General features: G+C 35.4%; 2 protein-coding genes across 2 annotated transcripts; both read right to left on the bottom strand.

The window, feature by feature from the left end:
• Positions 1–608: 608 nt before the first annotated feature.
• On the bottom strand, positions 609–12836 carry LOC145217684 (endoplasmic reticulum junction formation protein lunapark-B-like). The gene is made up of 11 exons (XM_080085022.1): positions 12706–12836; positions 11825–11920; positions 9617–9756; positions 8718–8776; positions 8330–8370; positions 7648–7786; positions 5736–5864; positions 3835–3937; positions 3275–3345; positions 2104–2283; positions 609–1708 (listed from the first exon to the last, which is right to left on the bottom strand). Exons 1-11 carry the CDS (start codon positions 12730–12732, stop codon positions 1494–1496), a joined length of 1200 nt encoding a protein of 399 aa, XP_079941148.1. The 5' UTR covers positions 12733–12836; the 3' UTR covers positions 609–1493.
• On the bottom strand, positions 12829–14486 carry LOC145217688 (m7GpppX diphosphatase-like). The gene has a single exon (XM_080085026.1). The coding sequence runs from the start codon at positions 14464–14466 to the stop codon at positions 13477–13479; it is 990 nt and encodes a 329-aa protein (XP_079941152.1). The 5' UTR covers positions 14467–14486; the 3' UTR covers positions 12829–13476.
• Positions 14487–15754: the final 1268 nt, after the last annotated feature.

Raw genomic sequence — 15754 nt, 5'->3', positions numbered from 1 at the left:
TTGGGACGAAAAAAAGAATTTTTTGCACTATTTACTAGGAGCAGGGTGCTAGGGCCTAGTTTTTTATCTATCTATTAACGTAATGGCTTATTGGATTAATTAACAGATTCCAGACAACACAACCTTAAACATTTTTGTCCATGGGTTAATGTTTTATTTCCCTCTTAAACCACGCAAAACCAGCCAAATAAGGTGGAAATAACCAAAAAGTAAATGAAATCTGTACTCCACAGAGAAGCGTGGCTAGTTATGATATTTGTTACTTTATCAAAACATTGCATAACTAATTTTAATAATCTCCAGATTTTAGGCATAGTGTGACTTATAAAAATCATTTAATTAGTTTCAATATGTATGTGGCTAGTCTTGACACATTTTTTTCGACAAAGGTCTATTTTACGAAACGTTTATTTTCAAAAGTTAGAACTAGTCACTAACTATCATGTATGGAGCTCTAAAGTCTTGGTTAGCCTCTTTAGGAGCTCTGAAAGGTTTTATCCTGCCGTATATATAAGCTACTGCCAGGCATAGTATCAAGTTTTTTTGCCAGAAGAGCTCTTTAAACTTTATCCTGCCGTGTTTTAGCTTTATACAACCAAATACTCATGTATAATGCTGTAAATTTTATTAATTTGTGCACAAAAGAACGAAACATAAGATTTGCAGACAAGAAAGAAACGAAAAAATCACACAATAACTTAAAAATACAACTGCAATTAGCCTGTAAGCAGCTGTTATACTAATAAAAAACAAACATTTCAAAACCAAGAACTGATAATAGCAAACATGGATGGCAGAACTATCTAATTTGTTTCCTTAAGAGGCAGTTTTTCGTACTACAAACTTATTTTACATGTTAAAATTGAGTTGACTGGTATAATACATACTGGCTTTATGTGAAAAATTGGTAATTTTTTTTATCAATGGCAGTATTTTTGGCAGAAAAATTAATAAAATTACTTCTTTTTCAATTTTTTAGGTCTTCTCTGCATAAAGTTGTTACAATTTTCCTGTTATTCTTTTAATGAATTTTAATGCAATATTTTTACAAACAAATGTCACAGTAAAAAAATTATGAACCAAAACAAATTGTTCCATACTTTTTGAATATTTTTTAATGAAGGTTATGAATCTATAGAATAAAGGCAGTGGTTGGATTCAGCCGGTGCGAACCAGTTCTATAGAACCGTCTTGTGAAATTTTATGAGATCAGCGAACCGGTTAGCATTACTGGTTACTGTCAATGGACTTTTTGTAACAGAACCGGCTGAAAAATATGACTTTTGTGATAGAACCGGCAGACAAAAGATTTGAATCCAACTACTGAAAAAAGGGACTAATTTTTGAGCATGTAGTACACAATACAAAACTTTATAAGGGTTTGCAACCCATCAAGCAATTTTAAACGTTCACCAGCAGTTCAGAGCTTTTGTCATTGTTTTTCACAAAACTTTAAATTGAAAACACCAAGCACCATCAAAACAAACCTCCACCTATAAATCACTACTTTCTTGCATCTCGTGCAAACCATTTGAAACCGGTTCTTCTGGTTCTACGTCCATTTTTTCTTCAACTGTTTCATCTACATCCTCTGCAGCATTTTCTTCAACTTGGCTTGTACCGTCATTTTCGGAATCAAAATCAAGCTGTTTTCTATGCTGTTCTGTGTCCTCTTGGCTTGCAACCACAGGTGGTACGTCGGCATGCTCTAAAAATTGCACATAATTGGTAAAAATACGTAAAGGACTTTAAACAGGGTTGCCATCGACATGGACCACAACATAAGGAAAACCGAAGTATTAAATTTCATACGAAACATTTTTAAACAAATCTGTGCATTTATACGAGTCATGCCATATTTTTTTGCCAGAAACAATTTGTTACAGCAACTCATTGTTGGTAGAAAATATTTTGTGCATCTCACGACAGCTCGGGTCTAGGTTTACTTTTACTTGTAGCAGGGAAATTGACTTGTAATTGTTGAAAATAAGGACTTAAGTCAAAAACAATAACCGCCTGCATTTTTACACAATTGTGCTTTCAAATATTTCCAAATGCCCTTTGTGTAACTGCAAACCTATACTTAATAAGAGAGAGTGTTACCTGTTTCTGATGTTTTCGATGAGGTGGGTGAGTCGTCATTCCCACTGTCGCGCTCCAGTGGTTTTAACATCAGTGTCTTATCGTCCTGAGTAATTTGCTGAATCCTGCTTGGCAGAACTGGAGCGTTAGGTCGCTGTTTTCGTGGTGGGTTGTAAAAACGACAATAACCACAGCGATATTCTGGAACATTAAAAAAGTCAATAAAACAGTTGTTTATAGTGATGGGAGAAGTACCTGGTGCTCAGTTCTCAGTATCGAACGATTTTAGTGGTATCGATACTCGTACTCGGTATCGAATATTATGTTTCAGTTTTCAATAACAACGTTCGATACCGAGACCGGTTGCACTATAATAATACGGGCAACATTTTGCCAATATTTGGTTAGGACAGCACAAATCAGGAAAAAGATCTGCCAGGTTATGTATATTTTTTTGCTATCATGTGGAAATCACATTTTTCAGCATGCTTCTGCATGTGTGTAGCTAATATTATACAACTAAGCACAACACTATCGTCCCATCACTAGTTGTTTATAACATTAATTTAATTTAAAGCTCCTAATTGTTACTTTGTATGATGTCACAATAGTCTGCACTGTTAATTGAAATTGTATTATGACATCACAATGGTTTGAGCTGTGGGTTTTAACATACTGTGTTTAATGGTAGGCAAACCAGAATATTTTGTCTAATGCTGTAATTTTCAACCATTTAAGTGCTGTAACCTACAATTTGATAGCATTTTTTCTTGTATACTTTACAATGCACCAATTAGAAAATATGAAATTCCTGGATCATGTACTTTAGTGAGTGTAGCCATTTCAAAAAATCATGTTTTAGGGGCCTATGGGTGAACCGCTGGGTTATCTGGGGTCAAACTTTGGGAGGATCAAATTTGGATAACTGACTAACATGTGTGTAAATTTGAATAAGTTTGAAGCACTCTTTCTTGACCAAATGCATGCAACAAGTCTACCATAATACAGCATTATGATCCATAACATAGCCTTCAGCTTAATTTTCTCAAGTTTACTATCAGCATTTGATTTGCAGGGGGCATGCGCTTTAAGGGCTACTAAGGCAGCCAGGAACTATAAAAGATTCGAGCCACTGCCTGCCTTAGTCTAATAGCTAGTGTCAACTGTCAAGTATAGTGTGAATTAGACATACCCATATATTCAAACTCTTCTTTCAGTGCCATCCCATTGTGTGAATAGCAGTTCTTGCAAATCAATGCATATCTGAAAACACAAAATATCCTAAATGGTTGTTTTGGTCTGCATCTGTTGGCCATACTTCTAACACATGCAGGTGACTTACATCCAGTGGTGGGATTCAGACAGTTTGCACCGGTTCTATAAAACCGTCTCACAAAATTTTATGAGATCAGCGAACCGGTTAGCATTACTGGTTACTGTCAATGGACTTTTTGTAACAAAAGTGATAGACCCAGCTGACAAAAAATTTAAATCCCACCACTGGGTGTAACTGATGTGGCCTTTTAATCACTGATGATGACAGGAGCATTTGCCGAAACGTTTAAACAATAAAGCATGTCATTTTCTACATTTAATTAGGCCGTTATTTTCATCATTAAACTTATGAAGAGATCCGTATATAGTGTTCCAAAGCAAATGGTTTTATTAAGTTAAAAAATAATTTGAATTGGATTAGAAAATGTTACAGAACAGTACAAAACATTAAATTTGCAGTTTTTTTCTTCTACTGACCTGTTGTTTAAACCATCGCCCATAAGATATTCCAAGACTTTGTCCATTGCTGTTGGATTCTGGTCCAGAAGTGGGCGGGGCAGCACAACAGGGGGGCGTGGACCTAAACACAATTTTTGTTTAATTGAAAAAAACAATAACAATATTTATATATATGTGAAAAGATAATATATATGTGAAATAATATGAAAAATGGGTGAATCCAACTAAACGTTATAAAATCATTTAAAACACTTTACAATGCACCAACCAACAAAGCATGAAACTCCTGGACCCTGTACTTTAGTAAGCACCAGTGGCGTATCCAAGGGGGGGTTGGGGGTCCGGACCCCCCCCTTTTCAAAAATTTTGTGCGTTAATTAAATAGGCTCAAATCGTTCCGTTACCGTTGCCTGATAACAGGGAGTCGTTATCCCAAAGCTGTGAGCTTTCAATCTCTTGTATTCGCTTGTTATCTAATCGCCAATTGTGACGTAACAAGGGTTTAACAAGGAGTTTTATGCGCTAACAAGCGAAAAGTTACGTTCCGGTTAGAACGCTGGTTTTAATTTGTTTTTGTTAGTGTTAAATGTACTAAATGCAACTGTTTTTGCAGTAAAACAACGTAAACTGAGTAAAAATGGTTAAAAACGTTTAATGTTGTATTGTTTCTGTTAACTTTGTTAATAATAAAATAACTTAACAGTTTCGACCTGACAAACACGTATTAGTTTGCCACACACAGGTAAACGTAATTTGTTACTCGCCAATTTTTGCCTTCTGCAGTTACCAACTTTAGTGCATCCCTGACATTGTGCAACTTAACAGTAGGATTGCCGCTTCAGAAAGGCGTTCAGTTCTTTAGAAATTGCTGCCCGTTTTTTAAGCAACGATTTTGATTGCCTGGCTGCAGTTTTGCTGAGTAAGCTAAATAGCAGCGGCGGGATCAGAAAACTACAAAGCTTTTGCTAAAATAATTTGTCGTTCTGTCAATTGGACAGGTAGAGAAACCGCCAAAGTCGAAAGTTGGACCGGGTTACGGTTTCGGGCCTGCTTACAATTTTGGACAAAGCGTTTTGCCGCTTAACGCGTCGTTTTGAACGAGAAAACGAAATAAGCGACATTTTAGTGGCATTTTGACATGTTAATTACGTATTCAGTCTCGTGCGGTTAAGCACTTCTGTGTGGAAAATTTTTCAAAGCGATCTAATGACGTATAATGACGTCATTAGGGAATTTCCCAAAATAAACCGTTGGACCCCCCCTTTAAAAATTTCTGGATACGCCCCTGGTAAGCACAGTCCTTTTTAAATTTTTCCTTTTTGGGGGGGCCTGTGGGTGAACCGCTGGGTCATTTAAGGTCAAACGTCAGGAGGATCAAGTTTAGATAACTAACTAACATGTGTTTAAATTTAAACAAGTTTGAAGCACTCTTACTTGACCAAATGCTTGGAACAAACCAGTGTTAGAGAGAAAATATGGACAAAAGCAATATTCAGGCAAGGGGACCCATAATAAAGCCTGATAATGGCATCAAAAGGAATAGTCTGTTTTAAAGTACGATTTTAACACTTTTTGAATATTGGAAGCCTTCAGTTATTAAAAAACTCTAAACCAGTGGTTCTTAACCTTTTTTCCTTGCTGCACCCCTTTCAAATTACCAACCAATTTTCGCACCCTCTTTCAAATCACCAACCAATTTTCGCTCCCCCTTCTGTAATTGCTTAAATAGAATAGACCTAACCAACCTTAATGATTCAGCACCCCCGCACCCCCTAGGAACAGTTCTCGCACCCCTTGGGGGTGCGTGCACCCCTGGTTAAGAACCCCTGCTCTAAACTATACTAAAATTACAGCTTTAAGTGTTTCATATACTAAACTTTAATACTTTGTGTATTTTTTGAAGCAATAATAGTAAGTACCTCGAATCATTCCATTAAAACCTCTTTGCATTGACACTGGGGTCGGCCCTACACTCTGGTTGGGTGAGCGTGGGGTGCCAGGAGGCATCATTTGTGGGGGTGACATCGGTTGGTTGCGACGACGAAGTTCTGGGTAAAAAACACAGAAATCTTATTAATAAAATCGTACAACCTGTATAGGACGTCGAAACGTCGGAATAAAAATCACATTTGCCAGAAGAGCTCTTTAAACTTGAAAATCGTACAACTTTTTTTGTATTCTAGTAAATTAATTCTAGGAGTCGTCCCAATTTTACTCGTAATGTAACGTTTCTTTCCTGGTTGAAATTCGTTTGCTGTTTTGTTTAAAAAAAACAAATATATTTTACTATAAAGGCATCGCCATTAAAAATTTTATGTAATATATGATTTGTGTTTTTAAGCCAAAATTTTGCAAAGCTTTTTTTCTGTTATTTGTCTAGTGTCAAACAAGTGGTAGTAATCACCTTTACCCCGAATCTTAAATACAGTAACATTTATTCATAACTGGGATCAACCCTGAAGTGTTCATGCACAGGTTTTTTTTAAGGTTTGGTTTGGGTGACCGCTAAGTAGTTTTAAGAGACCGCAAGTGTTTCATTTAAATACCAAAACCTGTAGTTGTAGTCGCAAGTCCAAATTTTGGGAAACCGCTGGAGAAATTTAGACCGAAAACGTTAGACCGAAACGGTCCCCCAAAACACTTTTACAAATCATAATATGCCAGGCCTATTGAAGGGGTTATACTGAATCAGCTGGTCACCAAGCATTTGGCAAGGCACACACTAGAAAAATGTAGCCTGCGGTGGGATTCGAACCCATGACAGGAGTCTTTTCAGGACTTGTGCTCTACCAACTGAGTTACACCGGCTCAGTGGTGAACCCGCCGAAAGTTGAATCACAAGCACCATTGACTGCCTTGTATGCTGCACATGTCAGCTTCGTAGTAGGGGATTACCAGATTGACCATTGATGAAATTAACAGTATTTGGAATTTAAAAGAATCCTAAATAGTGATTTCTACTGTAATATAACAATATGACCCTTATTGTTTATTAGGTGTTAACTAGGTGAAAACATTATTGGTGGATTAGGCCTTTTCAGTGATGAAAGCCAGTTAACACCTCTATAGCACTAATCAGTGACCTTATTTTTAAATGACGTTGTCCCCTGCGGAACTTAATTGCATAATGCAGCTGTCTAACTATTTTTAGTGTCAGAGTCACATTTGAAAGTTGTCTAAACACATATATGTTTAACATTATGAAAGTTAATATAGCCTGTAATTTTTTTAATTGTCAAACATGGCTTTATTATAACACAAACAGTCTTATTGCAAACTGAAAGTCTACAATGTGGCTAAGTTATGGTCACTTATTTTGGTGAATTCCTTAAAAAAACTGGGCAATTTTTGGTATGCTATTAACTAGAATTATATGTAATGCCTTTGACCAAGTTTATAGAGCTCTTCTGGCAGAAGTAATTTTATTCCGACGTTTCGACGTCCTATACAGGTCGTCTTCATCAGGGTAAATAACACTGAATGCGACTAGTACAGTGCACGAACAAAGGAAAAAAGAATGGAACGCAATGCCTTTTCCTTTTGCTAAAAGTTTGTTTATCAAGATGCCTGGTGACCGACTGATTCGGTATTACTCCTTTAATAGGCCTGGCGTACTATGATTTCTATATGAGTGTGCCGTGATCGCTGGTCAGCATAGACGCTTCAGGGCTGATCCCAGTAATGAATTTATGTTCATCTTAACTTTCTGAAGATTTATTCTGTGCTCTAAACTAAAAATATATGTTCTGCTGTGCATTAATTTTTGGGCATTTTAATTAAGACTGACAAAAACCAATTTGATACGAGAAACAAAGGTTAAACTCAGAATACCTGTTCCAGGACTGGGAGCAGGTTGTGGGCTTTCCCTTCGTGCCCTTTCTTCTTCCAATTTTTTCTTGGTCTCTGGATCAAATTTTTCCAAAATTTCTTTCGCTTTTTTGTACGTTTCTGTTTCCATGACGTTTTCAAGCTGAATAAAAAAAGTTTGACATACAAACAGTTTAGACTTTATGCAAAAGAGTACTACAGTATTTTATTGATAACACTGGTGTTAGATTATTTTGTTACCTATGAAAGGTTTTGCGATGTGGTAAAAATAATGATTTAGTGGCAAAATATCAAAACAAAACGTGATCTGCGATTTATTCTTCACTTTGTTGTGTTTTAATTACTTTTAATTGTTTTTTATTGCGTGTGTTTTCCTCTGGTTTTGTAGGAACTAAAGACGCCAGGTGGGCGTAATATATATATTCCATGTAAATTGATGGACTGATTCTCATACTTGGAAAATATTTTTCATTCTCAGTAATCTTACATGATTTCGAGATCACTATGTATTGAATATGTGACATAAAGGGTTAAATAATATGTTTCTCTATTAGAAGACAAATCAAAAATGCAGTTTTAGGCTCAAATTTGATTATTTTTCTGTTTTGTTTTTTTTAATTTGACCCCAACTATTTTAGAAAGTAGTGTAATATTTTAGAACAAAACTTTTTGCAGATAAACTTACAATTTCTTTTCTTTGATCTCTTAACTCCTGAAGTTCGGAATCTGAAAAATCAACAGAATTTTAATAGAAACAATAGATGCATACAACAATAACACACTGTATTACATTTTAACACGGCAATGACTCTTAATGCAATGGTGTTGTGATAAACTTTATTGCCAAACGAGAACATGTATCCACAGACCAAGTTAATAGCATAAACTGTTTGATTATAATGGGATTGTAAATCTAAGCCTACACCATTTGGTAAATAAATTGCATTTGATATCATAAAAATCATGAAAAAAGTTGGGTAAATTGGAAAAACAGATAACTGTACTCGTCTGTACTTAAAAAATGTATATAACTGTTAAGCAAGCAACAGTTTAAAACAGTTTTTCAGACTCACCATTTTTGACAATTTTTCGTACAAACCACCAATGGAGTAAACGAATTAAAGCATAAAGTCTGAAATAAAAAAAATATGTGAAGTTAAAAAATGATCATAAGTTTGTGTAAAATAAATTATTATTAGGACTATATATATATTACGGAAAAGTGCCAAAAAGACGCCATGCTTTTTGCTGCATTTAAAACTAATTAGTTAGTCACAAAATTTAAGATGTATTTGCCTAAAAATAATATGTACCACTTTTGTTCAAACCAGTGATTTTAAGGGCATAGAAAACTCAATTTAATCACATTTGGTATTAATGAAAGCCTCATACACCACAATAAAGGTGCAAAATATATATATATATTTTTTTGAAACAACGTTTTGTGATATATATATATAATTCTGCAAAATGTGCCGAGGAAAAAAGTAGTGTCTTAATGACCTTGCGTGCCAACATTTTACTAAGTAATAATGGTTTGTACCAGCAGATATCAATAATACAGAGCAGTGCTCCTCAACTGGTGTACACGGTGCACCCTAGTGTGCACCAAAATATGCATGGGGTGCACCAGTACGAAAAGGTATACAAGGGTGCATCACAAACTTTTAATGAACCATTAATATTTGACTTTCCGAATATTAAAAAAAGATGTAGGTTTCAACTTATATAACCCAGGTAAACTTTTTCAATGGTTTATCCCTGTGTCTAGTTTGATAATGGCTGCATTACATTCGGGTGTTTTTTTCGCCGATGTTTCATAGAAAATTCGCGAACATATGCTTGGAGGTCATTGACAAAATGATATGCATAATGATTTTTCGTATCGCTTTGGGGTTGCCGACCCCTGCTATAGACCGAAATACTGTCTGTAATTCACTTATAAAATAATGGTACATGCATTTATACTTACAGTACAGACAAACACAGTGTGGGCGCAATTTGAAATCCAACGACATTAATAAACGTCATTTCAGGTATGTAGAATAAATAAAGGCAAATGAATGCAATGATGTAAAGAACCAGAGAATATATCAGCAGGCTTGTGATAATCTAAAAAAAGATATTAGTATTATTAAAATAAGGAAATTATGACATACCGTATATACTCGCCTATAGGTCGCGCCACCGTATAGGTCGCACTATTAGTTTTGTGTTAAAAAAGTGCAATTTAGAGTTAACTCGCACTGAAAATCGAGGGATTTAAAAGGCCCTTAGCCTAGCTGTTTTGCATAAATAACTGGTGCAATTGGTTGTTTTTTAGCATTGAAACCACAAAACTATGTTTTCTCATCAAAGCGGGAAAATCCAATGTACGCTGAGTGCGCTCATGAAACTGTCTCGCATTGGTATGTGCGTGCCCGAGCGCATGCACCCGTATTCAATAGAACCACAGTGGCAATAGCACATTTCCACTACAATTCGTGTCTATAACGCGCACCCTTAATTTTTTTATTGAAAATTAGTATAAAATTATGCGCATTATACTCGAATAAATACGTTATATCCGCCCAATAAGCCGACCGGGAAATACGTACTTGCAATCGCCGAAAACTTTTATTTTTTTCCGACTTGGTGGCAATTTGCACTTATGTCAAGCGGATAGGTCGCACTTACATATTTTTTAAAAATATAAGGAAAAAAATTGCGACCTATACGCGAGTATATACGGTAATTTGTAAATATATATATTGCGTAAAATTATGAAGACAGACAGGTAAAGAAATTTTATTAGCTGTGTTCGTCAAACAGCAAGCCCTTAATGGTAGCCAGGAGCACCCCAAGATAACTTAAGGTCAGGGGCGTATCCAGAAATTTTTAAAGGGGGGGGGTCCAACAATTTTTTTGGGGGGAAATCCCTAATGAAGTCATTATGACGTCACACATCGTTCAAAATGACGCGTTATGCGGCAAAGCACTTTTTACCAAATTGGCGGTTTCTCTACCCATCTAATTGACAGGAAGAACAGGTAATTTTAGCGAAAGCTTTGTAGTTTTCTGATTTCGCCGCTGCTATCTAGCTTACTCAGCCAAACTGCAGCTGCAAAATAAGCGTTACTGTCAGGTAATCAAAATCGTTGCTTAACAAAACAGGGTCCAATTTCTAAAGAACTAAATTTCTTGCTGAAGCGGTAATCCTACTGTTAAGTTGCGCAAAGTCACGAATGCACTAACGGTGGTAACTGCAGAAGGCATAAATTGTGCCTGGCAAGTAACAAATTACCCTAATAACATGACTCGATTTACATCGATCTAATGTTTTTGACAAACTATTATATACGTGTTTGGCAGACCAAAGCAACACAACATTACACGTTTTTAACACTTTTACATTGTTCAAATGCAAAAACAGTTTGATATGTTGCACTTAGTGCAGTTACCACTTAGCAAGAAACTGCTACCAGCGTCGTAGCCGGAACATAACTTTCCGATTGTTAGCACATAAACCTCCTTATTGAACCCTTGTTACGTCACAATTGGCGATTAGATAACAATCGAATACAAGAGATTGAAGGCTCGCGTCTTTGAGTTAACGACTCCCTGTTATCACGCAGTGGTAAACGGAACGATTCTGGCCTATTTAATTTACGCACAACTTTTTGAAAAGGGGGGGGGGTCCGGACCCCCAAAACCCCCCCCTTGGATACGCCACTGTTTAAGGTTACAGTATTTTAATCCTAAATTTCTTTTCCAATTACAATTAATGGAGCAGTACATAAATGGTAACACATAAAGAATTTAAGAAACATTGGTTTAAATCAAAGGTGTGCAACCTTTGTCACTGTGGGGTCAAATACAATTACCAAGATTACATCGCGGGCCACACCTTTAAATAAGACAATGTGATTTTACTTTCTTGCATACCAAATAAGCATAACTACAAGTAAAATTCGCATTTGATTCTTGACACATATTGCCAGGTCGCAGAAAAATAGCATCAGGCACATTATTCTGTTCAAAAATACATAATAATTGGACTCGTTTGCCAGTACATTCGAATTTAAGCGCTTCCGCAAGCTGCACAACCTTTAATCAATGGGCCGCATTTGGCCTGCGGGCTGCAGGTAGCACACCCCTGGTTTAAACGTTTAAGACATAATAAATGTGGAAATCTTTTTACCCGCTTTTTTGTCGCATTGTTGAGCCGTTTAAACTTTTCTAGTCTTTCGATGTCTTTGTCAATCTGTTCCAATACCTCCACCGTGGTCTTGGATTTCTGAAAAAGAATTCTCTTTAAAACAGCAACCAAATTACTTGCAGTGGTGAAAATTGATGGGAAAAAGACATAATGTATTGATGGGACGAGTACCCGGCACTCAGTGTTGATTGTATCGAATGATTTCAATGGTATCGATACTCGGTATCAAAATATTTTGCCTCACTTTTCTATACCTAAGGCCGGTTTACACTATAAGAATACGGGCAACTTTTTTGCCAAATATTTGCTTTGGACAGCACAAAATCCGGAAAAAAGTTCCGCCAGGTTACGTATATTTTTTCGCTATCGTGTGGAAATCACATTTTTCTACATGTTCTGCATGTCGGTGTGCGTGCAAGCACAAGGGAGATAAATTAGCTAGTGATATACAACTAAGTACAACACTAAGTACTCTGTAATAGGTATCATACACATGGTACTTGTACTCAGTATCAGTACTCGCTTCAAAACCTGGTATCGTCCCATCACTAACATGCTGTGGAGTGTCAAACACTCATTGAGACATTTGAACAGCTGTGCATTGTATGTACTGCAACAGCCCATGTGCTATTGCAAGTGATGTTTACAAACACGTTTGGCTAAATGGGCTTTAGTGGGCACTTAACAGAAAGGGTTATGCCATTACCTAATTGCATTAACACATTAAAACCATTATATATATTATATGTTTGAGTGGCATAACACATTACACTTTTTACCCTAATGCAAAAGGTCAAATGCAAACAACTTTAGTAGCAACTGTATAATAGCAACTAGCAAATCTGTACGTCTTTATCCCTTACCCTCCATCTTGTCAACAAGTTTCCCATTTTCAATCGTTCCGCTTTGTTTCTTCACATGACCAATACAACATTTGTTTCACAATGTAAAATACAACATGTACTATCGTACTGTATGTATAATTGTCTGTAGAAAAGAATTGGTAAAATTGTAAGCCTACTTTTTTGAATCAGGCTTTTAAATCAAAACGAAAAGAATATGTACAAATTTAAACTTGGCACAACTTTGGTAAAAAATGTAAAAGTATGATTTAACACAACTAGTGTACAAATGTTCTGTGTTGTGGAACTCGAAAAAATGAAGCATTTTTGTTTAAAACAATGCACCATTATAACACCAGTTCTGCTTAATTTTTAGGGTGTGGGCAGGTGTTCCTGTATGACAATAGTGCATGTAGGTTTTTTTAGGGGGGGCATTTAGGGATGTAGCAATGCGACAAAAGTACCTGTTGTAAAAGAACTAGAGTCTATAAATGAACTTTTTACTGATCAATTGTGTGCTTTACCCCGTATTTTTTCACACAGTTTTATCTGGCAATATATATTAGAGTGTAGTAATTTAATGTTGTAGGAATAAATGATACCCTCTGCCGTTTTATTTTTTATTTTTTAATCCGCCTTTTTTAACACTTTAATCTCAGGTTAAAACACATTTTAACAATATATCCTTTTCCTAGTTTTTAGAGAAATTTGACCTTTATGTTCCTCCAAAGAATAGGAAAATAAAAACACATTGGCACTGGCAGTGATAATAACACTATCACATACAAAACCTTAAACATCAGAAACATTGTTTTCTTTAGCCCTAAATGCAGCCAAAAGCTTGTCACTGTCTTGAAGGGTCATACTAACAGTTTTTCTTTGGTAGTAATCCCCTTGCATCAACAAATTTTCAATAACATCATCAAGTAGATGTGCTCTAAGGGCCCCAGTACCTGGCAAATCTAATTCAATGTGATTAATATGAACATGCAAGTGATAAAATGAAGGCTGGTAATGGAAGTACATGCGAAGGCGGTCAGGTTTTATGCCAAAATTGTCTGCAATTACTGCTAACGACTTTGAGCGCATGTTTTTGAGCATTTCAACATGACTTTCATCTAAATCTCGGATCGATTTAAGCCCTCTTTTTCGCGGCAAAGCGATCGCATAAAACGAGTCAACGTCTTTTGTATCCCATTTCATGTCCGGCAAAAGTACAAAACCAGTTTCTTCATTTTGATCCTCAAAAATAATTCGCTCCATCTCAGCCTTGTGGTCCAGAATATTGTAAACCCATTGGATGTTAAAAATTTTATCCACAAATTGTTGTTCGACATAAGGCTTAGTTATCATGTTATAATCTTCTTTGGTTTCTTTTACCACAAAAATATCTTGTTTTCGGTATTTGCGGAGATGTTTTTCCGAAGCTGGGTATATTATTGTTGCTTTGATATCATTTTGAACACTAGGTAGTGCAGAAAAAGTAGAATAAATGTCATTTTTCAAATCACCTGTCAGTTTTGTTTTATCTGATAGCAGTGCTTGTAACGATTCTGTTTTTGTATCAAACGGTTTGCGCTCTAGGATAAAAACTGCATCTTTTTCTTTGTCATCTTCAAACTTTCCATGAAGAAAAAGACATTTTTGGGTCGTTTTGTTGTTTAAAATTGAAACAACTTTAGCCCCTTCAAAAGTTTTTCTTGTTTTTTCATCACTATTACTAAGTTTTTGCTTTTTTGACTCAGGCTCTTCAATTTGATTGTTTTCTGTACCACTATCCATCGTAAACAACTTGAAATTTTAAACCTAAACGGCAAAAAATATAATTAGGCGTTCGTATGTTCTTACTTCTTAGGCAAATTTAATGCTATATATTATTTTTTATACAAAGCGTCAAAATAGTCAAAAATCGGTGAAACTCATAAAACATGAAATTCTAATATTTTTTAAGACTCTTATGCATCTTTTGTTGAAAGAAAATTGACAATTGACTCTTTAAACTCTTTAGTACGAAATTTTGAAAAAGTGAAAACGACAATTCATCATTGCCGTACTAAATACTTTCGCTCATCCAATATTTTAAATGTTTTAAATGCAACGTCAGTGTAAAATTTACTTTCTAAATCTTCTATAATGCGCTTTTTACGACCTTAATTGATCCTAACGTTAAGAAAATAATGCAAATATTTTTTTTACAATCATTAACGCCTTATTTGTGTTAAAATAACGCTTTTTAGCAACGGTGTATCTGCAGCGCATTTCTTATCTTTCCACCAATTGTGCCCTTAACTTTGTCGCTTTACGTCCTAACGTTGCGCAATTTCCGGCTTGGTGAATATTTTAGAGCAATTGTGTTGCTACGATTTGTATCACCGGCGAAATAAACTCAACTCAAAAACACATTTTATTGTGAGCAACTTTACGCGCGAATGTTGAGATAACTGTACCTGTGGGTTACCGGTAAAAGTACCAAAGTTTATCATGCTTATTTGCAATTTGTTTTTACGTTTGAGGAAATATTTAAATTCGTTTTTTTATTAAAAAAAGCTGTTTGATAATACGATTTTTAGTACAAATAGATTAAAGCTACTGTGTATAAGAGGTTACTGCAATTTTCCATTTTTGCAATAGTTGCATTCCAATAAAATTAATGTTTCATCCAGCAATTATGTTAATTTTGTTAAATATAAATAGTTATTGCACCATAGGTTGCATGCAATGCTGGTCAATTTGTGCAATATTATTTTGGTTGTATACTAAAATTTGTGCAAATATGTCTTCGTAAAATGTAGAAACAAAAAGTCTGTTACAATAGCATTTATGTGTTTTAACTAGAGTTCCTTCTCGTTCTCGCTAAATTCTTGTTTAAAAACATCAAATAAATTCCGTCTTGATTCTGAAAAATGTCATGTTTGAAAAAAAGTAAATATTATGTTTATTTTCTGTTTTAACATGCTCCTATAGTGGTCAGTTACTTTTCTTCCTTTGCTTCTATTTACATTATACAACTTTGCATGTGTGGGGACCCATGAGTTTCTGCTTGCAGAAACAACTATGGTTACAATTTACA

Source organism: Phallusia mammillata, chromosome 3, assembly GCF_965637545.1.
Source record: "Phallusia mammillata chromosome 3, kaPhaMamm4.hap1.1, whole genome shotgun sequence".
NCBI lineage: Eukaryota > Metazoa > Chordata > Ascidiacea > Phlebobranchia > Ascidiidae > Phallusia > Phallusia mammillata.
This window is presented reverse-complemented; position numbering and strand designations above follow the sequence as displayed.

Bases quoted from the DNA above. Each gene is read 5' to 3' on its own strand.
- LOC145217684 (XM_080085022.1), bottom strand. From the start codon at position 12,732: ATGGGAAACTTGTTGACAAGATGGAGG. The intron at 7,787-8,329 runs GTAAGTTTATCT...TTTTTTATTCAG, and splicing joins GAGATCAAAGAAAAGAAATT to CTTGAAAACGTCATGGAAAC. The intron at 3,346-3,834 runs GTCAGTAGAAGA...TTGTGTTTTCAG, and splicing joins GGCGATGGTTTAAACAACAG to ATATGCATTGATTTGCAAGA.
- LOC145217688 (XM_080085026.1), bottom strand. From the start codon at position 14,466: ATGGATAGTGGTACAGAAAACAATCAAATTGAAGAGCCTGAGTCAAAA.